At 39.0% G+C, this 23365-nt stretch overlaps 3 protein-coding genes across 6 annotated transcripts in view; 2 read left to right on the top strand and 1 right to left on the bottom strand.

Annotated features, from left to right (window-relative positions):
- LOC123515660 (RING finger and CHY zinc finger domain-containing protein 1-like) overlaps positions 1–23365 on the bottom strand; it is a 275093-nt gene that overhangs the window by 95121 nt on the left and 156607 nt on the right. The window lies entirely within an intron of this gene.
- LOC123515662 overlaps positions 1–23365 on the top strand; it is a 74702-nt gene that overhangs the window by 35888 nt on the left and 15449 nt on the right. The window lies entirely within an intron of this gene.
- On the top strand, positions 18143–20881 carry LOC123515663 (tigger transposable element-derived protein 7-like). Its single transcript, XM_045274481.1, has 2 exons — positions 18143–18668; positions 19001–20881. The coding sequence occupies exon 2, from the start codon at positions 19409–19411 to the stop codon at positions 20153–20155; it is 747 nt and encodes a 248-aa protein (XP_045130416.1). The 5' UTR covers positions 18143–18668; positions 19001–19408; the 3' UTR covers positions 20156–20881.

The raw sequence follows: 23365 nt of genomic DNA, 5'->3' as shown, positions 1-23365 counted from the left end.
TTCTCTTTTATATACCATTTCCTTATCCTGTCTCCTACAATTCTCCAAAAAAATACCTTCTTCTCCTCCTCTAATCTTTCATTATTTTTTTTCTTTGCTTCTGCCACCAGTTTGTTGTGTCTCTTCCTTTCCACTTTGTTTCTATTTTTCTTTATATATATATATATATATATATATATATATATATATATATATATATATATATATATATATATATATATATATATATCTTTGCAACCTTCTGTTTCTCTGAGTTTTGTTGTTCTATACAGTATTTCTTCTGTTGCTGCTTGTGATTTTAGTAGTATCTTAATTGGTCTCACTGTTCCTTCTTGATATGGTCCCATTCTGTGGATTTCTTCTACTTCCTCTTCTAAGTTCTGTCTATCCTCGTCATTTAGATTTTTTAGTAGGTCTTTTACTGATTTAATTTCCTCTTTTTCCCTTCTTGGTCTATATTTAACATTCTTTTCTTTCAGGCCAAAAATAATTACACTTTTTTTTCTGCAATTTCTCTTACTAGATTTTTTTTTCTTAAGGACTCCTATAATTTTATTTGTTATATATTCATCTTTTTCTTTTAACTGTTCTTGAAATACTTCCTGAAATGTTTCCTTGTCTTTCTTATCTTGGATTCTCCATGCCTGTACTTCGTTTTTAATCACATCTACTCTTTCCTCTTCTTTGTTAGGTAGATCTTTCAACTCCTCTTTTTCTTTCTCGGCTTTACTGAGTCTTTCTTCCATCAATTTCTTGTAGTTAGCTACTTCCTTTTCTAATTCCTTATTTTCTGCTCTTAATCTAGCTCCATTTTCTTCCACTCTTTTTATCCTTTCTTTCAAATTCTGGAGCTCTTTTTCCTGTTCTTTGTTCTCTTTAATTCCCATACCCTTTTTTATCCATTTATCTAATTTACTTTTAATAGTCAGCACTCTAGTAAATAGTGAAGTATTTGCCATATCAAAGCCTTCAAATGCTCTTTCACCCTCACCAACATAATCATCATCTTCTTTCATTCTTTCCCGTGTCTCATACCTGCATTTAGATGGAATCTCTTTGTTACTCATGATTTTCTAACACTATATTCATGATAACGAGTCTACACTACTTGCCCAGGCCACTGCAAACCCAAAACAACAGGTGTGTGTATTTACCTAGTTGCATTTACCTAGTTGTATTGTACAGGGTTCGAGCGGGGCTCATAGTGTCCTGTCTCCATATCTCCATTTACCTAATTTTTCTTTAAAGTTATGCACACTATGTGCTGCAACAATTCCATTATCCAATGCATTCCATTTTTCCACTGTTCTGTGTGGAAAACTGTATATCCAACTTTCATGTCCTCTTGTCCTTCCATCCTCTTCTTCTTTGTCTATCTTTTCAATATCATTTACTATCTTATACACTGTTATTAGGTCCCCGCATTATCTTCTATCTTGTAAAGTTGGCAGTCCCATTTCCTTCAGTCGTTCTTCATATGTGAGGTCCTTTAATTCCGGCACCCTCTTTGTAGCAATCTTCTGTATTCTTTCCAGTTTTCTTATTTTTTTAGAGCTCGGAGACCATACCACTGCTGCATATTCCAGCCCTCTCTGGTTTTGATAACTTTTAGCAACTTTGCATCATCAGCGAATAAATTCATATAGCTGTTTATCCCAATGTGAATGTCATTTACATAAACTTAAAACATAATGGGGGCTAACACTGACCCTTGTGGCACTCCGCTACTTACTTTACTCCAAGATGAGTTCACAGTTCTCATTTCCCTATCCTTCAAATAATCCCTTGTCCATTCGAACAAGGTTCCACGCAGTCCTCCTATGATCTCTAGTTTCCAAAGAAGTCTTCCGTGAGGGACTTTATCAAATGGCTTTTTAATGTCCAGGTATACTGTGTCTACCAATTCATCTCTTTTTTCAAGTCCTGCAATAACTCTGGAGTAGAAGCTTGTTAAATTTGATACACATGACCGCCCTGTCCTGAATCCAAATTGTCTGTTCGATATGACTTGCTCCTCTTCTAGAAATTTAACACACTTTTCTTTGATAATTATTTCACATAACTTCCCTATGACACTTGTAAGTGACACTGGTCTGTAGTTTAGTGGTTCAGTTGCCTTTTCCCCTTTAAATATTGGTATTACATTGGCTCTCTTCCACTCTTATGGAACTTTCCCTTCATTTATTGAACTTTTAATTATTTTCCAAATTGGCTCCAGTACTTGCTCTTTACCTTCTTTTAACACCCAGCCTGATACACCATCTGGCCCCATTGCTTTTCTGCCTTCCAACCTGTCCAGTAATCTTCCAATATCCTCTTTGTGCACTGCAATCTCCTGTAATCCTTGGCAATTCAATGTCCTATTAGGCTCTGTGAAATCATCATTTTCAGTGAATACCGTTTTGAAGCTTTTATTCATTATTTCACACATTTCTTTCTCTGTTTGGTATGTCTTTCCTTCTTTAATTACTTTTTCAATTGTTTCCTTATTCTTTGTTTTGCCATTTATAAACTTGTAGAAAAGTTTGGATTCATCCTTGCTTTTATTCACTACATCTTTCTCAAACTTTCTTTCTTCTTCTCTCCTTACTGTAATATATACATTCCTAGTATCTTTGTACTGCTGACTATTATAGTCATTTGCTTTAAAAGTTTCTTCCACGCTTTATCCTTTGCCTTTTTTACTTGTAAGCATCTAGCATTGTACCAAGTATGTTTTCTTTTCTGTACTCTATAAACAGGAACAAACTTTTTTACTCCTTCATAGTGTATTTACCTAGTTGTAGTTTTACAGGGCCTGGGCTTTATGCTCGTGTGGCCCCTTCTCCATATCTACACTTATCCAATCTTACTTTAAAAGTATGCACACTCGTTGCAGACACTACTTCTTCATTTAACCCGTTAAAGGTCAGCACTGATTTACCTCCGAATACTCGTCCAGGTCACCAAAAATTCCACTTTCTTTTTTTATTCCATATAACTCAAAATGGGCATAAAAAAGTAAAAATAAGAGTTAAAGTTCAAAATTGCCATTTTTAAATGTCCAGCTGGAGCTTTGAATTTACCTCGCTCAGTGATGCTGCCAGACGAACAACTTCTGACTGAGGCTTTTTTAATCGTTTTATCGATATTTTTCTCCTACGAGACATGTGTATAATGATTACATATTCATAAATTAACCCATGTTTTATGAAATGAAAATTACAAAAAAATATTTGTAAATACAGCGTCCTGTAAATATACACTTAACCCTCGGCTATCGCGCCCAATTGGGGCCGAAATAGGCGCGCTATAGCCAAAAACGCGATAGCCGAATTGATCTTGGCGGGAAGGCGGTTTTGGCTAATGAGCGCTCAGATATCCCATGACGTCATGGCTTGGCGCGCGATAGCAGGCATCTAAGGTCGCGATAATGAAATTTTAGCAGCTTTTCATGGGTGCGTGATAGCAATAAAATGCGATAGCGGAAGTCGCGATAGCCGAGGGTTGACTGTAATGTAAAAAATAATTTGCTCAGTTTACCACAAAATATTGTTTATTAATTTTTCGTTCAGTATCTAAGCTTTTTAGTATTGCAGTAGGGTGTGATATTCTTCAAAACAAGGCTCAATGCATAGAGCTACATCACATTCATGACAGTAATACCAAATGTCGCTCCGTTTTTTTTGGTTCACGCTAAGGTAAGGCGGCAGGGAGGGGTGGGGGAGGGGGATGACTAACCCACGTCAGAATGGCGGGAATCTGTGCTGATATATGCTAGACACTTCAAAGGACATAAATATTGAAGCTGGAGGGAATTTCAAACGCATGGAAACCGAGAAAGGGGCGAACGTACATGTACGTGGTTGATCTCTTACGGATTTAACTGTTCCACGTCTCAATACATCTTTGTGGGAAACTATATACTTTTTAACATCTCTCAGACATCTTCCTTTTCTCAGCTTTTTACTATGCGATCTTGTGCTTCGAATGTCATATTCTTCTCTCAGGATCAGTTTCTCATTATCCACTTGGTCCATTCCGTTGATCAATTTATAAACTTGTATCAGATCCCCTCTCTTTGTTCCAGTGTTGGTAGATCCATAGCCTTTAGTCTCTCCTCATATGTCATCCCTTCAAATTCTGGAACCATTCTTGTAGCCATTTTTTGTAGTCTCTCCAACTTCCTTATGTGTTTCTTTTTATGAGGGGTCCACACTATTCCTGCATATTCCAATCTGGGTCTTATTATAGTACTTATCAATTTCTTCATCATTTCTTTGTCCATGTAGTGAAATGCTCTAATATTCCTTAGCAAATTATATGTTTCTCTAAAAATTCTATCAATATGGCTTACCTGTTGATTGTTTTCTTCCATTGTCACTCCCAAGTCCCTTTCCTTTTATACTTTCTCCAATTCTACTCCATCTCCCATCTTATAGATTCCCACGGTTTGTCTTTCACTCTTTCCCATTTCCATGACATGGCTTTTGTTCACACTGAATTCCATTTCCCACTTTTTACTCCATTCCCAGATCTTATTTAGGTCTTCTTACAGTATTTCACAATCCTCTTTTTGCTTTATAACTCTGCACAGTTTCGTATCATCTGCAAACAGATTTATGTAGCTGTTCACTCCTTCTGGCATGTCGTTAATATAAATGAGGAAAAGTATTGGTGCCAATACTGACCCCTGTGGCACTCCGCTTTCTACTGCTCTCCACTTGGACTTCATATCTTTAACTACTGTCCTTATTTCTCTCCCCCTCAAATAATTTTCTATCCATCTCAATGTGCTTCCTTTTAAGCCACCCTTCTCCTCTAACTTCCACAGTAATCTTGCATGTGGCACTTTGTCAAATGCGTTTTTTAAATCCAAATAAATACAGTCAACCCATCCCTCTCTCTCTTGTACTCTATCAACTATTCTAGAATAGAAACTCAATAAATTAGTTACACAAGACCGTCCTTTTCTAAAACCAAATTGGCTATTTGATATTAATTTGTTGTCTTCAAGGAACTCGATCCATTGTTTCTTTATTATTCTTTCACACATCTTGCATATTACACTAGTTAGTGATACCGGTCTTTAATTTAAAGGTTCTTCTTTCCTTCGCTCTTATATATGGGAACCACCTCAGCTCTTTTCCATTCTACTGGCACTGTTCCATTTTCTATTGAGCATTTTATGATGTTGTATATAGGACTTGCTAGTTCTTCCCTACATTATTTCAGTATTCTGCCTGAGACTTCATCCGGTCCCATTGCCTTCTCTTCATCCAGTTCCTTCATTAACTCTTTTATTTCAAGCTTGGTTACTTTAATCTCTTTCATATAGATTGTCTCTCTATTACCCTGTGGCCTCTCAAATTTGGATTCTTTAGTAAAGACCTCCTGGAATTTTTAATTTAATAGTTCTGCCATACTTTTTGGGTCTTCCACCATCCCATTCTCTCCTTTTAACCTTTCTATTGTTTCTTTTTGCCTAATTTTTCCATTTATGAATCTATAGAACAATTTTGGTTGCTCCTTACATTTTTCGACAATATCTTTTTCGAAGTTCTTTTCCTCTTTCTTCCTCACCTTAACATATTCATTTCTGCTGCCTTGAAGTTTTCCTTGTTTGTGATTCTATTTCTCCTCCACCTTTTCCATGCTCCATTTCTTTTCTCCTTTGCCCTAGCACACCTTGCATTAAACCAATCTTTCTTTCCTTCTTCTTTTGGTCTATATTTTGTGACATATTCCCTGACTCCTGTTTTGTAAATTTCCAAAAATAAGTTATATTTGTCTTGCATTGTCTCTGAGTTTTCCATCTCCTCCCAGTCTACGTTTTAAAATAGTTCTTGAGATTCTCAATATCAGCCTTTCTGTAATTTAATCGGTCTCCTTTGTATGAATCGTCTCTATCTTCCTTTCCTTCTTCTATATCTATTTCTAATATTGCATGGTCACTCTTTCCCAATGGGCACTTATATCTTATATCATCATTTATTTGTATACCCCTTGTAAAAACTAGGTCCAATCTCGCCGGCTCGTCATTTCCTCTGAATCTTGTGCATTCCTTTACTCTCTGGTCCATCATATTGTCTATCATTAGGTTCAAGAATCTTTCTCCCCAGGCTTCTTCCCCCATACCACTTTCATAATTTTCCCAGTCCACTTCTTTACAGTTGAAATCTCCTACTAATATCACTTTTCTTCTTTCTTTAACGATTCTCATTAGACTCCTTATTGTGTCATCTATCATGTCTTTATATTCTTGATTGGTCCATGAATTTGTTTTGGTGGCACATATGTTACAATGATTGTTAACTCTTTTTATTAATATGCATCTTAATATACAATACTTCTGCTTTTCCTTCCCACATTCCACTTGGTTTATCACTATCTCCTTCCTTAACATTATCATGACTCCTCCTCCTCCTTTTCCCACTCTGTTTCTTCTCCATACATTATACCTATTATCCAAATCTATTATGATTGCCTCATTTAGTTTTGTTTCAGCCAGGCATACAATATCTGGATTTTCTTTCATTATGTAATCTCTTAATTCTAATTTACTTGATAAAACCCCGTCTGTGTTCGTATACATCATTTTTAGTCTTTTGCCTTCATCATTTTTAGTTAAACTTGTTCCACTTTTTTCTCTTCCTTCTCGTTTATATACCATTTCCTTATCCTGTCTCCTAGAATTCTCCAAAAATATGCCTTCTTCTCCTCTTCTGACCTTTCATTATTCTTTTCCCTTACTGCTGCTGCTAGTTCATTGTATCTCTTCCTTTCTTCCTCATTTCTATTTTTCTTTATATAGATATCCTTACAGCTTTCTGTTTCTCTAAGTTTTGTTGTTCTATATAATATTTCTTCTGTTGCTGCTTGTGATTTTAGTAGTATTTTAATTGGTCTCGTTTTCCTTCTTGATATGGTCCCATTCTGTTTATTTCTTCTACTTCCTCTTCCAAGTTCTGCCTATCTTCATCATTAAGATTCTTCAGTAGGTCTTTGACTGATTTCATTTCTTCTTTTTCTCTTTTTGGTCTATATTTTATATTTTTTTTCTTTTATTCCAAATCGACTACACTCTTCTTTTTTCTGCAATTTTCTAACTAGATTTTCTTTTGTCTGAGGACTCCTATCATTTTGTTTGTCATATTTTCTTCTTTTCTTTAAGTTGTTCTTGAATCACCTCCTGAAAGTCGGCCTTATCTTTCTTATCTTGGACTCTCCATGCTTGTACTTCTTTTTTAATCACGTTCTGTACTCTTTCCTCTTCCTTGTTTACTAGATCTTTCAGCTTCTCCTTTTCTTTCTCAGCTTTACCGAGTCCTTCTTCCATCTGCTTCTTGTAGTTAGCTACTTCCTTTTTTAGTTCTTCGTTTTCCGCTCTTAGCCTAGCTTCATTTTCTTCCACTTTTCTTATCCTTTCTCTCAGTCTTATAAACTCCATTTCCTGTTCTTGATTCTCTTTCATTTCCATCTTCTCCTTTATCAGTTTATCTACTTTACATTCAATATTTGACACTCTCTTAAGTAGTGAAGTTGTCGTCAGATCAACCCTTGAATCGCGTTCTCCCTCACCACATAGTCATCATCAGCCTCTTCTCTATTCTCATGTCTGCATTTGGATGGATATCTTTTCACTCATTATTCCTTACTAACTGATTTCATGGAGATGAGTCCACACTACCTGCCCAGGCCACTGTAAATACTATACAACAGGTGTAGTGAAGATCAGCTGATGTGAACTGCGCCAGTGTGTGTGTGTCTCTGTGTGTGTGTGTGTGTGTATTTACCTAATTGTATTTACCTAATTGTAACATACGGAAAAGAGCTATGCTCGTGTTGTCCCGTCTCCATATCTATTAATGTCCAGCTTTTTCTTAAAATCATGAATATTCCTTGCGTTGACCACTTCCACGTCTAAACTATTCCATGCTTCCACCCTTCTATGAGGAAGCTATATTTTTCACATCTCTCCTATAAGTGGCCATTTTAGTTTTTCCCATGCCCTCTCGACATTCTTTCATTCCACATACACAGATCTTCCCTATCCATTTTTCCATGCCAATCATCACTCTGTATATTGCTATCAGGTCTCCCCTTTCTCTTCTGTTTTCCAGGGTCGGAAGTTGCATTCTTTTCAGTCTGTCTTCATAAGTCAAATCTCTTAAGTCAGGCACCATTTTGTTGCAGCCCTCTGTACTTTCTCTAGTTTCCTTATGTGTTTCTTTAAGTTGTATTGTTGCATATTCAAGCCTCGGTCTTATCATTGCAGTAATTATTTTCTTCATCATTTCTTCATCTAAATATCTGACGCCACTCTTATGTTCCTCAATAAGTTCAATACTTCTCCAATTATTTTGTTTATATGTCTCTCTGGCGATAGGTCATTGGTAATTGTCACCCCAAGGTCTTTTTCTTCATGACTGGTTTTATGTCTTCATTTCCTATCTTGTACATACTCCTGATTCTTCTTTCACTCTTGCCAAACTCTATTTTCTTGCATTTTGTCGTGTTGAACTCCATTTGCCATGTACAGCTCCATTTCCATATTCTGTCCAAGTCTTCCTGGAGTAGTTCGCAATCTTTGTCACATCTCACTTTTCTTAACAATTTTGCATCGTCTGCAAATAGGCTCACATAACTGGACACCCCATCCACCATGTCATTTATGTAGACCGCGAACATTACTGGTGCCAACACTGATCCCTGTGGAACTCCACTCTCCACCAAGCCCCATTCTGATGGTCTGTCCTTAATTATTGTTCTCATTTCTCTTCCTACCAAAAGTCTTCCATCCATTTTAGTAAACTGCCATGCACTCCTCCTACCATTTCAAGTTTCCAGATCAGTCTCCGGTGTGGTACCTTATCAAAGGCCTTTTTTAAATCCAGATATATTCCATCAGCCCAACCATCTCTTTCCTGTATTACATCTATCACCCTCGAATAGTAACATATCAGGTTTGTCGTGCATGAACGCCCTTTTCTAAAACCAAATTGACACTCACAAAGTATGTCATTTTTCTCCAAGAAGTCTGTCCATCTATTCTTCACCACCCTCTCACACATCTTAGCTACCACACTTGTAAGTGACACTGGTCTATAGTTCAATGGGTCTCTCTTGTTACCTGATTTATAGATTGGGACAATGTTAGCTCTTTTCCAGTCTTGGGGCACTACACCTTCCCTTAATGAGGCATCAATTACTTCACAAACTTTTTCTGCCAGTTGCTCCTGCATTCTCTTAAAATCCATCCTGATACCCCATCAGGTCCCACAGCTTTTCTCACTTCTAAACTCCCCATCATATTCTTGATCTCCTCCACAGTTACTTGAAACTCCTTCATAATCCCTTTCTGTTCCATTACCAGTGGTTTGTCAAAAGCAGTCTCCTTTGTGAATACCTTCCGAAAGCATCCATTCATAGCCTCTGCCATTTCCTGGGATCTTCACTGCATACTCCATTTACTTCTAAACTTTCAATACTTTCTCTATTTTTGATGTTGTTGTTCACATGTCTGTAAAAAGCCTTGGTTGGTCTTTACATTTATCAATTATATCCTTTTCTTGTTTCTTTCTTTCTTCTCTTCTAATCAACACATATTCATTTCTTGCTCTTTTGTAACTTTCCACTGCTTAATCCGTCTTTTCCTTCTCCACCTCTTCCATGCATCCTCTTTTCTTGTTCTAGCCTTTTCACATCTATCGTTAAACCAGTCCTGCTTTCCAACTTCTCTATGTTGTCTTATTGGTACAAATTTTTCTCACCTTCTTTGTATATTTTATAAATTCCTTCCACTTTTCATTTGCTCCTTAGCACTCTTGAATTTCATCCAATTTGTCTCTTGAAAGAATTTCTTTAGGTTTCCAAAATCTGTCTTGGCATAATTCCATCTTCCCACTTTATATTCTTCATTTCTTCTAGATTTCTCTTCATCTATCACCTTGAACTCCAAAACTGCATGATCACTCTTTGCTAAAGGGCACTCCACCCTCATCTCCTCAATGACCATTGGCTCTGTACTAAAGACCAAGTCCAGTCTTGACGATGCTCCCTCTCCTCCAAACCTAGTATCTTCTTTGACCCACTGAGTTAACACATTTTCCATTGCCAGTGTCAATAGTGTATTTCCCATGTTGTCTCTGATCCTTCCATTGACCAGTCCTCCCAACACACCTCTTTACAATTAAAATCTCCCATCATTATAGTTCGTTCACAGCCACCCAACATTTCTTCCAGACATGTTCCTGTATCACTTATCATTTCTTCATATTCCTGTACTGACCATGCATTTGTCTTAGGTGGTACGTACACCACTATGTAGTGCCTCTTTTTCCTTCATTAGTTTCTGCTCTGATCTTTAGCACTTCTGCCTTTCCCATACCTTCTTTCACTTGATCCACCTTTATATCTTTTTAACCAGCAACATCACTCCTCCTCCCATCTTACCTACTCTATTTCTTTTCCAAACATTATATTTCCTTCTCCAACCATCATCAGGTCTTCTCCTCTCTCAGTTTTGTTTCAGTAAGACCCACAATATCTGGGTTCTTGTCCCTCAAGTAATCGTTGAGTTCTAAAATCCCGATATCACTCCATTTATGTTGGAATACATTACATTCCGCTCATACGTAAGTTTCTTTAGTCCTTTCTTGCTGTACTTTTCTGGGTTATGAACCACTTCCTCAGTCTCATATCCAAGATTCTCCAGAAAAACTCTTTCTTCTCCTCTTCTGTCCTCTCTTCATTTTTTTCAAAGCCTCCTTTCTCAACTCATTTAACATTTCTCTTTCCTTTTCACCGAGATCTCTTCTCAACCAAATCTTCCTTGTTGTTTCCTGCTGGGCTAGCCTCCATGACTTCTCCACCAATTCATCTACATCCTTTTGTGACTTAAGTTTGATTCTTATTGGCCTCATACCTTCTCCTGTGAACTTTCCAATTCTATGGAAGTCCTCTATTTCTTGTACTAGGTCTTTTCCCTCCTCCTGCACCACATTAATGATATTATTTATCACCTTTTTTATGTTTTTCTCTCTCTCCATTTTACTCGGTGTCTTATCCTCCTCCACTGTGTGTGTGTATTTACCTAATTTACCTAATTGTAACATACGGGAAAAGAGCTATGCTCGTGTTGTCCCGTCTCCATATCTATTAATGTCCAGCTTTTTCTTAAAATCATGAATATTCCTTGCGTTGACCACTTCCACGTCTAAACTATTCCATGCTTCCACCCTTCTATGAGGGAAGCTATATTTTTTCACATCTCTCCTATAAGTGGCCATTTTTAGTTTTTCACATTCTTCCATTCCACATACACAGATCTTCCCTATCCATTTTTTCCATGCCAATCATCACTCTGTATATTGCTATCAGGTCTCCCTTTCTCTTCTGTTTTCCAGGGTTGGAAGTTGCATTCTTTTCAGTCTGTCTTCATAAGTCAAATCTCTTAAGTCAGGCACCATTTTCGTTGCAGCCCTCTGTACTTTCTCTAGTTTCCTTATGTGTTTCTTTAAGTTCAGCCCACTGTATTGTTGCATATTCAAGCCTCGGTCTTATCATTGCAGTAATTATTTTCTTCATCATTTCTTCATCTAGATATCACGCCACTCTTGTGTTCCTCAATAAGTTCAATACTTCTCCAATTATTTTGTTTATATGTCTCTCTGGCGATAGGTCATTGGTAATTGTCACCCCAAGGTCTTTTTCTTCATGACTGGTTTTTATGTCTTCATTTCCTATCTTGTACATACTCCTGATTCTTCTTTCACTCTTGCCAAACTCTATTTTCTTGCATTTTGTGTGTGTGTGTGTGTGTGTGTGTGTGTGTGTGTGTGTGTGTGTGTGTGTGTGTGTGTGTGTGTGTATTTACCTAGTTGTAGTTTTACAGGGCCTGGGCTTTATGCTCGTGTGGTCCCTTCTCCATATCTACACTTATCCAATCTTACTTTAAAAGTATGCACACTCGTTGCAGACAATACTTCTTCATTTAAACTGTTCCACGTCTCAATACATCTTTGTGGGAAACTATATGTGTGGGTATTTACCTATTTGCCTATTTGTGTATTACAGGGTCCGAGCTAAGCTTTCTGTGTCCTGCCTCCTTGGCCACTCCTGTCATATCTCTCTTTCATCTGATTGATACACACTGCATCAATGACATCACTGCTCAGTTTATTCCTCTTATCAATACTATGATGCGGGAAACTGTACTTTCTTGCGTCATTTAGAAAGATGTCTTTTATTAGTCTTTTTCCATGTCCTCGTAGATGATTACTTGTGGTCACCTTTATGAACTCTCTGTTCAATATGTCATTCTTGTTCACCAATTTATACATAGTTATCATGTCTCCTCTTGTTCTTCTCTCTTCTAATGTGGTCAGCCCCAGTTTCCTCAATCTTTCCTCATAGTCTAACTCCCTGAGTTCTGGTACCATCCTTGTTGCCAGCCTCTGTACCCTTTCTACCTTCTTCACATTTTTCTTCATATGCGGTGACCAGACACAAGCTGCATATTCTAACTGTGGTCTTATTAAGGTACATAATATCTTCATCATTCCTTCATCTAGGTAGTGGAATGCAAGGCCAATATTTTGAAGCATGTTATATGTTTTCCAAAATATCTTGTTAATGTGTTTCTCCGGTGACAAAGTGTTTTGCACGGTTACTCCTAAGTCTTTCTCCTCATTGGTCTCTTTAATTTTCTCATCACCCAGCCTGTAATCCCTGTTTGGACTGTATCTACTTCTTCCCATTTTCATAACATGGCTCTTGTCTATATTAAATTCCATCTGCCACTCTTTACTCTCATATATTTTATCAAGATCTTCCTGTAACTTGTTACAATCTTCCACATTCTTTACTCTCCTCATAATTTTAGTATCGTCCAAAACATGTTCATGTAACTGTCAATTCCTACTGGCATATCATTAACATAAATCAAAAACATGATGGGACCAAGCACTGACCCTTGTGGAACTCCACTGGTTACCTTCTTCCACTCGGACTTCCTTCCTCTCACCACTGTTCTCATTTCTCTTCCCACTAAGTAATTTTCCATCCATTTTGCTAGTTTATCATTTACTCCTCCAATCTTCTTTAGTTTCCACATCAGTCTATTGTGTGCTACTTTATCAAAGGCCTTTCTCAAGTCCAGGTAGATAGCATCCACCCATCCCTCTCTATGTTGTAGTATGTCAGTCACTCTTGAATAAAAACATAATAAATTGGATACGCACGATCTTCCTTTTCTGAAACCAGACTGTCTTTCACTCAGAATGTTTTCACTTTCTAGATACTCACTCCACTTAGCTTTAGTTACTACTTCACATACCTTGCACAATATACTAGTCAACGATACTGGTCTATAATTTAGCAGTTCCATTCTACTACCATTCTTATATATAGGCACAATGTCAGCTCTTTTCCACTCTTTCGGGACTATTCCTGTTCGTATGGAGGTTTCCACAATATCAAATGCCGGGTTCAACAATTGATCCTTACATTCTTTTTCCTTACATCTTCCTTAGTAACCATGATGTCCTGCATTTGCTTTATTTCCATAGGCCTTTCTCCTATAAAATGCTCCTCCTTTGTAAACACTGCAAAAGTTGTCGTTCAAAATTTCAGCTATATCTCTAGCATCCTCATATACTTCTTCCCCATTTTTTACCTTTTCTATTGCCTCCCTTATATTTAGTTTTCCATTTATGAATTTGTAAAACATTTTAGGGTCACTATCACAGTTTTCACCACCCTCTGTTCATATTCCTTCTGTGCTGTTCTCCTTACTTCAACATATCTATTCCTTGCTGTTTTTTTTTTTTTTTTTTTTTTTTTTTTTTACATTACAAGGGCACTGGCCAAGGGAAAACAAAGTGTTGGAAAAAAAAAATCCCGCTGGTTGCCAGGCCCTGTTAAGAGGAAAAAACAAAAAAATCTAAAAGGAGGGTCCAGTTAACGTAAGAGGTGTCTTGACACTCCTCTTTTGAAAGAGTTTAAGTCATAGGCAGGTGGAAATACAGACACAGGTAGAGAGTTCCAGAGTTTACCAGTGTAGGGAATGAAGGAGTGAAGATACTGGTTAACTCTTGCATTAGGAAGATGGACAGAATAGGGATGAGAAGAAGTAGAGAGTCTTGTGCAGCGAGGCCGCAGGAGGGGAAGGCATGCAGTTAGCAAGTTCAGAAGAGCAAACAGCATGAAAACAGCGGTAGAAGACAGATAAAGATGCAACATTGCGGCGGTGACTTAAAGAATCAAGACAGTCAGTTAGAGGAGAAGAGTTGATAAGACGAAAAGCTTTAGATTCCACCTTGTTTAGTAAAGCTGTGTGTGGATCCCCAGACATGAGAGCCATACTCCATACACGGGCGGATAAGGCCCTGTACAGAGCAAGCAGCTGGGAGGAGAGAAAATGGACGAAGATGCCACAGGACACCTAACTTCTTGGAAGCTGATTTAGCAAGAGTAGAGATGTGAAATTTCCAGTTTAGATTTTTAGTGAAGGATAGACCGAGTGTGTTTAATGTAGAGGAGAGGGAAGTTGAGTGTTATTGAAGAAGAGAGGATAGTTGTCTGGAAGGTTATGTCGAGTAGATAGTTGTAGAAATTGAGTTTTTGAGGCATTGAACAAAACCAGGTTTTCTCTGCCCCAATCAGAAACAAGTGAAAGATCAGTTAGGCGTCCTATAGCATCTCGCCTTGAGTCATTTAATTGTTGTTGGGTTGGGCGTCTGTTGAACGCTGTTGAATAATGCAAGGTGGTATCATCAGCATAGGAGTGGATAGGGCATTGAGTCAGATTTAGGAGATCATTGATGAATAATAGAAAGAGAGTGGGTGATAGGACAGAACCCTGTGGAACACCACTGTTGATAGTTTTAGGGGAAGAACAGTGACCGTCTACTACAGCAGCAATAGAACGATCGGAAAGGAAACTGGAGATGAAGGTACAGAGAGAAGGATAGAATCCGTAGGAGGGTAGTTTAGAAATTAAAGATTTGTGCCAGACTCTATCGAAGGCTTTCGATATGTCAAGGCCGACAGTCCCTAAAAGAGGATGACCAAGATTCAGTTAGGAAAGTAAGAAGATCACCAGTAGATCTGCCTTTACGGAAACCATACTGGCAATCAGAGAGAAGGTTGTGAGCTGATAGATGCCTCATTATCTTCCTATTAAGGATAGACTCAAAGGCTTTAGAAAGGCAGGAAATCAAAGCTATAGGGCGGTAGTTAGAAGGATTGGAGTGGTCACCTTTTTTAGGGACAGGTTGAATGTGAGCAAACTTCCAGCAAGAAGGATAAATAGAAGTAGAGACACAGATGAAAGAGTTTGACCAGGCAGTGAGCGAGTTCGGAAGCACAGTTTTGAGAACAACAGGAGGGACTCCATCCGGACCGTAAGCCTTCCGAGAATCAAGGCCAGAGAGGGCCAGGAAAACGTCTTTATAAAGAATTTTAATTTTAGGGATGAAGTAGTCAGAGGGTGGAGGAGTAGGAGGAATATGCCCAGAATCATCCAAAGTTGAGTTGGTAGCAAAGGTTTGAGCGAAGAGTTCAGCTTTAGAAAAGAAGAGACAGCTGTAGAGCCATCTGGATGAAGTAAAGGAGGGAAAGACGAAGAAGTAAAGTTGTTAGAGATATTATTGGCTAGATGCCAGAAATCTCGAGAGGAGTTAGAATTGGAAAGACTTTGACATTTTCTATTGATGAAAGAGTTTTTAGTAAGTTGGAGAATAGATTTGGCATGATTACGGGCAGAAATATATAGGGCATGAGTTTCAGCAGTTGGATGGCTACGGAACCGTTTGTGAGCCGCCTCTCTATCATTGACAGCACGAGAACAAGCAGAGTTAAACCAAGGCTTTTTAGCTTTAGGGTTAGAGAAAGTATGAGGAATGTAGCTCGACATGCCAGAGATAATCACCTCTGTTATGCGCTCAGCACAAAGAGATGGATCTCTGACATGAAAACAATAATCATCCCAAGGGAAATCAGAATAGTACTGCCTTAGTTCCTCCCACTTAGCAGAGTTAAAATGCCAGAAGCACCTCCGCTTAGGCGGGTCCCGAGGCTGCACTGGAGTGATAGAACAGGTAACGGAAATTAGATTGTGGTCGGAGGAGCCCAACGGAGAGGAAAGTTTAACAGAGTAAGCAGAAGGGTTGGAGGTTAGGAAAAGATCAAGAATGTTGGGCGTGTCTCCAAGGCGGTCAGGAATACGGGTAGGAACTGCACTAGCTGCTCTAGGTCATGAAGGATAGCAAAGTTGAAGGTTTGTTCACCAGGTTGGTCAGTGAAAGAAGATGAAAGCCAAAGCTGGTGGTGAACATTGAAATCCCTAAAATGGAGATCTCAGCAAAGGAAAGTGAGATAAGATGTGCTCCACCTTGGAAGTCAAATAGTCAAAGAATTTTACATAGTCAGAGGAATTAGGTGAGAGGTATACAGCACAGATGAATTTAGTTAGAGAGTGACATTGAAGTCTTAGCCAGATGGTAGAAAATTCTGAAGATTCAAGATTGTGGGCACGAGAGCAAGTGGTGTCGTTACGCACGTATGCGCAACATCCAGCTTTGGATTGAAAATCTTAAGTTTCTTCCATGCCTTTTCTTTGTTCTTTTTTTGCTTCTTCACAATTTCTATTAAACCACTGTTTATTATTTAAAGTCCTCTTTCTATGATATGGCACAAACTTTTTCACAGCAGAGTTATATAAATCCATAAATTTATCGTATTTCAATTGCATATCCCTTTCCTGGTATACCACGGACCAGTCAATTTCATTAAAGAACTCCCTTATATGGTTATAATTTGCCCTATTATAATTTAATTTTTCCTCCCTGCGTTCCACAATCTTATTCGTGCTTAATTTCGTATCCAGCTCAAAGCTTAGGTCCCTTAGGACATCATGATCGCTTTTCCCCAAGGGACATTCATGTTCAATTTCCTCTTTTAGAAAGATGCCCCTGGTAAATACCAAATCCAACCTTGCTGCAACATCTTGGCCCCTGCACCTTGTTGGTGATCTCGCCCACTGTGTCATCAAGTTATTTGTTGCTACATTTAACAATTCCTCTGCCCACTCACCACCGTTCACCACTTTGTAGTCCTCCCACACTATTTCTTTACAATTAAAGTCCCCAACTATCATCACTCTTTCCTTTCTGATGAATTCTTGCTTCATTTTGTCTAGAGTATTTCTCATCACCATTTGGTACTGTTCATATTCCCAAGCACTGGTTCTGGGTGGTATGTATACTGTTATAATATTAATGTCCCTCTTACCATCTGTTATAAGCATACTTATCACTTCCTCATTTCTCTTACTATAGTTCACCTCTTTCACTATCAGATCTTCCTTAGTAAGAACCATTATACCACCACCTCCTTTATTTTTTCTATCATTTCTCCATACTTTGTAGTGTTTTACAACAAACCAGTCTAGCTTTATTTTGGGCCTTAGCTTTGTTTCCACCACACACATTATGTCCGATTCATTATTTCTTAGGTAATCCATACATTCTAGCCTCTTAGATAGAAATCCATCTATATTCATGTAAGTCACTTGTATTCCATTCCTAGTCTCTTTCTTCCATGTAATATCTATTCCGTCTGTTTTATCCACCACTTCTTTAGCCTCCCACTTCTCATCCTCCAAAAAAACTTGGTCTTTTCCTCCTCTGTTCTTTCATCATTCCTCTCCGTGTGTGTGTGTGTGTGTGTGTGTGTGTGTGATGCTAATGATAGTAATGATGATAGTAATAATAATAATAATAATAATAATAATAATAATAATAATAATGAGAGAGAGAGAGAGAGAGAGAGAGAGAGAGAGAGAGAGAGAGAGAGAGAGAGAGAGAGAGAGAGAGAGAGAGAGAGAGAGAGAGAGAGAGAGAGAGAGAGAGAGAGAGAGAGAGAGAGAGAGAGAGAGAGAGAGAGAGAGAGAGAGAGAGAGGGGGGGGGGGATGAATTTCCCTCCTTGACTTTCCTCCTCCCTTGAGTCCCTTCCCTTCACAGTGGGGGTTGACAGCCACTAATCAATCACAGGCTACTTTTCAAACCCAGTTGCAGAAGTAACCAATGAATGTGTACTGCTGCCTATTTAGAGAAATGATTACCCTAAACTTTTTGCAATGTAGGAGTGAATAATATTTTGTAGAGAAGTCGGGATCTAATACATCATCATCCTCTCATGCTCCAGAAAGTCACCATTGAATAAACATTCATGTGTGAAAAATTCATGTCAATCAGATGAATACAAAAAAGGAAAAACAAGGACGAAATCATGAAAAATCTATAGGAGCAAATATCTCAAAAAGTGTCTTTTACACTTAAAAATTTTCACAAAATCAATATAAACTCTGATCAACTTTTGTTTGGTATAATTTCAAAGTACAGTAATTGCCCGTGTATCCGGATCACCACTATCCGGAATTCGCTGCTCTCCGGAGCTGCCCCCAAGTGTATTTTAAACATGCTGTGTGTGATCCCTTGATCTGGCTAGGCAGCAGTACTTACTCCCATCCCCACTCCACTCTAACCAGCCTGAAGAGACTGGAAGAGAGCTGGAGGGTTGCCAGGTCCACACTCTCTGACTCAAGAAAAACAAGGACAAACTCCAAGCCTACACTGTCAAATTTTCTGTGGCCTCCAAGACAGGGAAGAGTGAGCAGAGAAAGGTAAATGCTATGATTTTGTTTGAAATTAAAATTGTTTAAATAGGATCTGTATAGAAATACACAGTAGCGAGACCAGGTGGTGCACCAATTTATTGAGCAGTTTTTTCATTGTTATTTTATTAAAGTGCAACAATCTGAAAGTTGTACACAGTGTTAGAGTGATATGTTTTTCTAATGTAAAGGAATTTTAGTGAAGTGAATGGTAAGGCGATGCTACATGGAGCAACACGTTAACGTTTTGTTTCAATTTTAATTTAATGTACAGTATATTTTGTTGAATGTTATTGCAGTGAATGGGAGGATGTTTAGCATTGGTTTTCTTTCTTATAAAGGTGATGGCCAAGCCAAAGAGCCAGGAGCTGGACAAGTGCGTGATGCAGTGGTATCTGCAGGAACATGGCTGTAGGGTGGTGAGGGGGGCATGAATTATGATGGCAGCAGAGTGATTTGCCAACAACACTGGACTGCAAAATTTTAGTGCCTCCGACACCATGGCCTGACAAAGATGAAGGTTTATGGTGAGACTCTGGTCGATGACAAAGGTGCTGTCGAGCCCTCTTGAGAGGAGGTGAAGAGGCTTATGCGTGAAGAGGGACTGTTGCTAGAAGAGATTTATAATACAGACGAGACTGGCCTCTAGTACCGATCAATCCCAGACAATATGTTAGCCACTGAATAAGAAAATTTGGTCAGTGGAAGAAAAGTGAGCAAGGCAAGAATTTCCGTGATGTGTGCAGCAAATGTCACTGGCTCGCACCGCCTGGTCACTTGTTGTCAGTAAAGCTAAGCAGCCAAGATGCCTAAGGGGCCATATGAACAAGTTGCCTGTTGTCTATGATCATTCAGCCAAGGCTTGGTTTACTGTGAGGATTTTCAAGAACTGGTTTTTCAATAATTTTGTTTCACAAGTCATCCGCTACCAGACACAAGTTCTAAAAGTCAACCGAGACCAGGTGAGGGCACTGCTACTCCTAGACAATGCCCCAGCACATCCTCCATCTTCTGAACTTGTTGCAGATCATGGCCACATCCATGTCAAGTTCTTGCCTGCAAACACAATATTGCTTATTCAGCATATGGACCAAGGCATTATTGTGGCCTTCAAGCATCTGTACAGAACAAGATTTTTAGAAGACATGATAGTTATGATTGATGCAGAAGAAAAGAATGTAGGTCAACTAACCTTAGACAATCTGAAGAAATACAACCGCATGTCAGTGGTACACAACATTGCAAAGGCCTGGGGTGACATCAGCATCTCTACTTTAGCCAGTGGCTGGAACACGTTACTACACGGAACTGACCCCGTGGTGTACTTTGAGGGCTTTGAGGCAGATAACTTCTACTGTCGGCTGCATGAGACAGGGGAACAAGTTAAACCAGATGATGTCCAAGACTGGCTTGACTGTGATGAAGGTGACCCAGGCATGCAAGTCCTAACTGAACAAGAAATTGCTGAGACAGTGTTGCACTCAAACGGCTCCTGAGGAAGATGACGATGATGATCCCCTCCCTCCCAGGCCATCATTTACAACAGTAAGGGGAGGAATTGAAGCTGCGCTGGAGTTTTGCGAACACCCTAATTCAAATGCAGAACTGCAGAGTTATGCTCAAACTCTGAAAGTGATTCGAGAGGCCATCATCAGGATGCACAGCAAGTGGCCATTGTGGCAAACAAGGCTTGACTCATTTTTCAAGTCAACCACTCCTTTGCCACATCCATCAGCTACACTAGCCTCCCGCCCTTCATCCGAGGATTCCACTGATTCTCCTTAGCCACTCTTCTGGTCTCCCTTGCCTGGTCCCAGCACCAGTCACACCCTCAGTCACCCAGCCACCCCAATGCCAACTGGCCCAACTTGTATTGAGAGAAAGAGAACACTTTCTGCACCACTTAAGGAGATAATGTTACAGGCTCATTATTTTTTTCTTTACAGTGGTTTCCCTTTAGGCCTATATCCACTGGCATGAGGAGAAAAATGAGCTTTAGTTAAATTAGCAGATGCCACTCGGCATTGGGTCTAGTCATCAATCCACAAGCTTAAGAGTCTCCATTTCCTGCATTATTGGCTCCCTCTTCCTTGTTAGCATATTTGTCATTAATCCCTTCAGTACAGTGACGCCTATGTGGGCGTCATGAAGCCCCAGTAGCAAATACAGTGACGCCTACATAGACGTCATATTTCTTTTCTGAGCTTTCTTCAGTTCAGTTGTCCCGTATAGTGTGTTGGATACCAACTACACACGCCGTATGCTGTCCTTGAAATCCTAGTGCTCCTCCCACCATCCTTGTCTCCACCAATCACTAAAGATAAGCTACATGCGTCCCGCCTTGTGTATAAAATTACCCAATGGCATAGACTGTTCCCATCTCTCTCTCTCTCTCTCTCTCTCTCTCTCTCTCTCTCTCTCTCTCTCTCTCTCTCTCTCTCTCTCTCTCTCCTTTCCTCCTCCCCCCATTTCCTTCCCTCCTTCCCCCTCTCCCTCTCGAAAGATAAGTTACATGCGTCCCGCCTTGTAACATTCGTGAAAACACACACACACACACAAACACACAGAGGTGGAGAAGGAAAAGACGGATTAAGCAGTGGGAAAGTTACAAAAGAGCAAGAAATGAATATGTGTTGATTAGAAGAGAAGAAAGAAAGAAACAAGAAAAGGATATAATTGATAAATGTAAACACCAACCAAGGCTTTTTTACAGACATGTGAACAACAACATCAAAAATAGAGAAAGTATTGAAAGTTTAGAAGTAAATGGAGTATGCAGTGAGGATCCCAGGGAAATGGCAGAGGCTATGAATGGATGCTTTCGGAAGGTATTCACAAAGGAGACTGCTTTTGACAAACCACTGGTAATGGAACAGAAAGGGATTATGAAGGAGTTTCAAGTAACTGTGGAGGAGATCAAGAATATGATGGGAAGTTTAGAAGTGAGAAAAGCTGTGGGACCTGATGGGGTATCAGGATGGATTTTAAGAGAATGCAGGGAGCAACTGGCAGAAAAAGTTTGTGAAGTAATTGATGCCTCATTAAGGGAAGGTGTAGTGCCCCAAGACTGGAAAAGAGCTAACATTGCCCCAATTTATAAATCAGGTAACAAGAGAGACCCATTGAACTATAGACCAGTGTCACTTACAAGTGTGGTAGCTAAGATGTGTGAGAGGGTGGTGAAGAATAGATGGACAGACTTCTTGGAGAAAATGACATACTTTGTGAGTGTCAATTTGGTTTTAGAAAAGGGCGTTCATGCACGACAAACCTGATATGTTACTATTCGAGGGTGATAGATGTAATACAGGAAAGAGATGGTTGGGCTGATGGAATATATCTGGATTTAAAAAAGGCCTTTGATAAGGTACCACACCGGAGACTGATCTGGAAACTTGAAATGGTAGGAGGAGTGCATGGCAGTTTACTAAAATGGATGGAAGACTTTTGGTAGGAAGAGAAATGAGAACAATAATTAAGGACAGACCATCAGAATGGGGCTTGGTGGAGAGTGGAGTTCCACAGGGATCAGTGTTGGCACCAGTAATGTTCGGTCTACATAAATGACATGGTGGATGGGGTGTCCAGTTATGTGAGCCTATTTGCAGACGATGCAAAATTGTTAAGAAAAGTGAGATGTGACAAAGATTGCAAACTACTCCAGGAAGACTTGGACAGAATATGGAAATGGAGCTGTACATGGCAAATGGAGTTCAACACGACAAAATGCAAGAAATTAGAGTTTGGCAAGAGTGAAAGAAGAATCAGGAGTATGTACAAGATAGGAAATGAAGACATAAAAACCAGTCATGAAGAAAAAGACCTTGGGGTGACAATTACCAATGACCTATCGCCAGAGAGACATATAAACAAAATAATTGGAGAAGTATTGAACTTATTGAGGAACATAAGAGTGGCGTTCGTATATTTAGATGAAGAAATGATGAAGAAAATAATTACTGCAATGATAAGACCGAGGCTTGAATATGCAACAATACAGTGGGCTCGAACTTAAAGAAACACATAAGGAAACTAGAAAAGTACAGAGGGCTGCAACAAAATGGTGCCTGACTTAAGAGATTTGACTTATGAAGACAGACTGAACAGAATGCAACTTCCATGGGAAATACACTATTGACACTGGCAATGACCCTGGAAAACAGAAGAAAAGTGGAAGGAATTTATAAAAATATACAAAGAAGGTGAGAAAAAATTTGTACCAATAAGACAACATAGAGAAGTTGGAAAGCAGGACTGGTTTAACGATAGATGTGAAAAGGCTAGAACAAGAAAAGAGGATGCATGGAAGAGGTGGAGAAGGAAAAGACGGATTAAGCAGTGGGAAAGTTACAAAAGAGCAAGAAATGAATATGTGTTGATTAGAAGAGAAGAAAGAAAGAAACAAGAAAAGGATATAATTGATAAATGTAAAGACCAACCAAGGCTTTTTACAGACATGTGAACAACAACATCAAAAATAGAGAAAGTATTGAAAGTTTAGAAGTAAATGGAGTATGCAGTGAAGATCCCAGGAAATGGCAGAGGCTATGAATGGATGCTTTCGGAAGGTATTCACAAAGGAGACTGCTTTTGACAAACCACTGGTAATGGAACAGAAAGGGATTATGAAGGAGTTTCAAGTAACTGTGGAGGCAGTTTACTAAAATGGATGGAAGACTTTTGGGACCATCAGAATGGGGATTGGT

The sequence above is a fragment of the Portunus trituberculatus genome, chromosome 39, assembly GCF_017591435.1.
Source record: "Portunus trituberculatus isolate SZX2019 chromosome 39, ASM1759143v1, whole genome shotgun sequence".
Taxonomy (NCBI): domain Eukaryota; kingdom Metazoa; phylum Arthropoda; class Malacostraca; order Decapoda; family Portunidae; genus Portunus; species Portunus trituberculatus.
Note: the sequence above shows the minus strand (reverse complement) of the source record. Positions and strands in the feature narration are given on the sequence as shown.

Excerpts from the sequence above, each read along its gene's own strand:
- LOC123515663 (XM_045274481.1), top strand. The coding sequence starts at position 19,409 with ATGTCACTGGCTCGCACCGCCTGGTCACTTGTTGTCAGTAAAGCTAAG.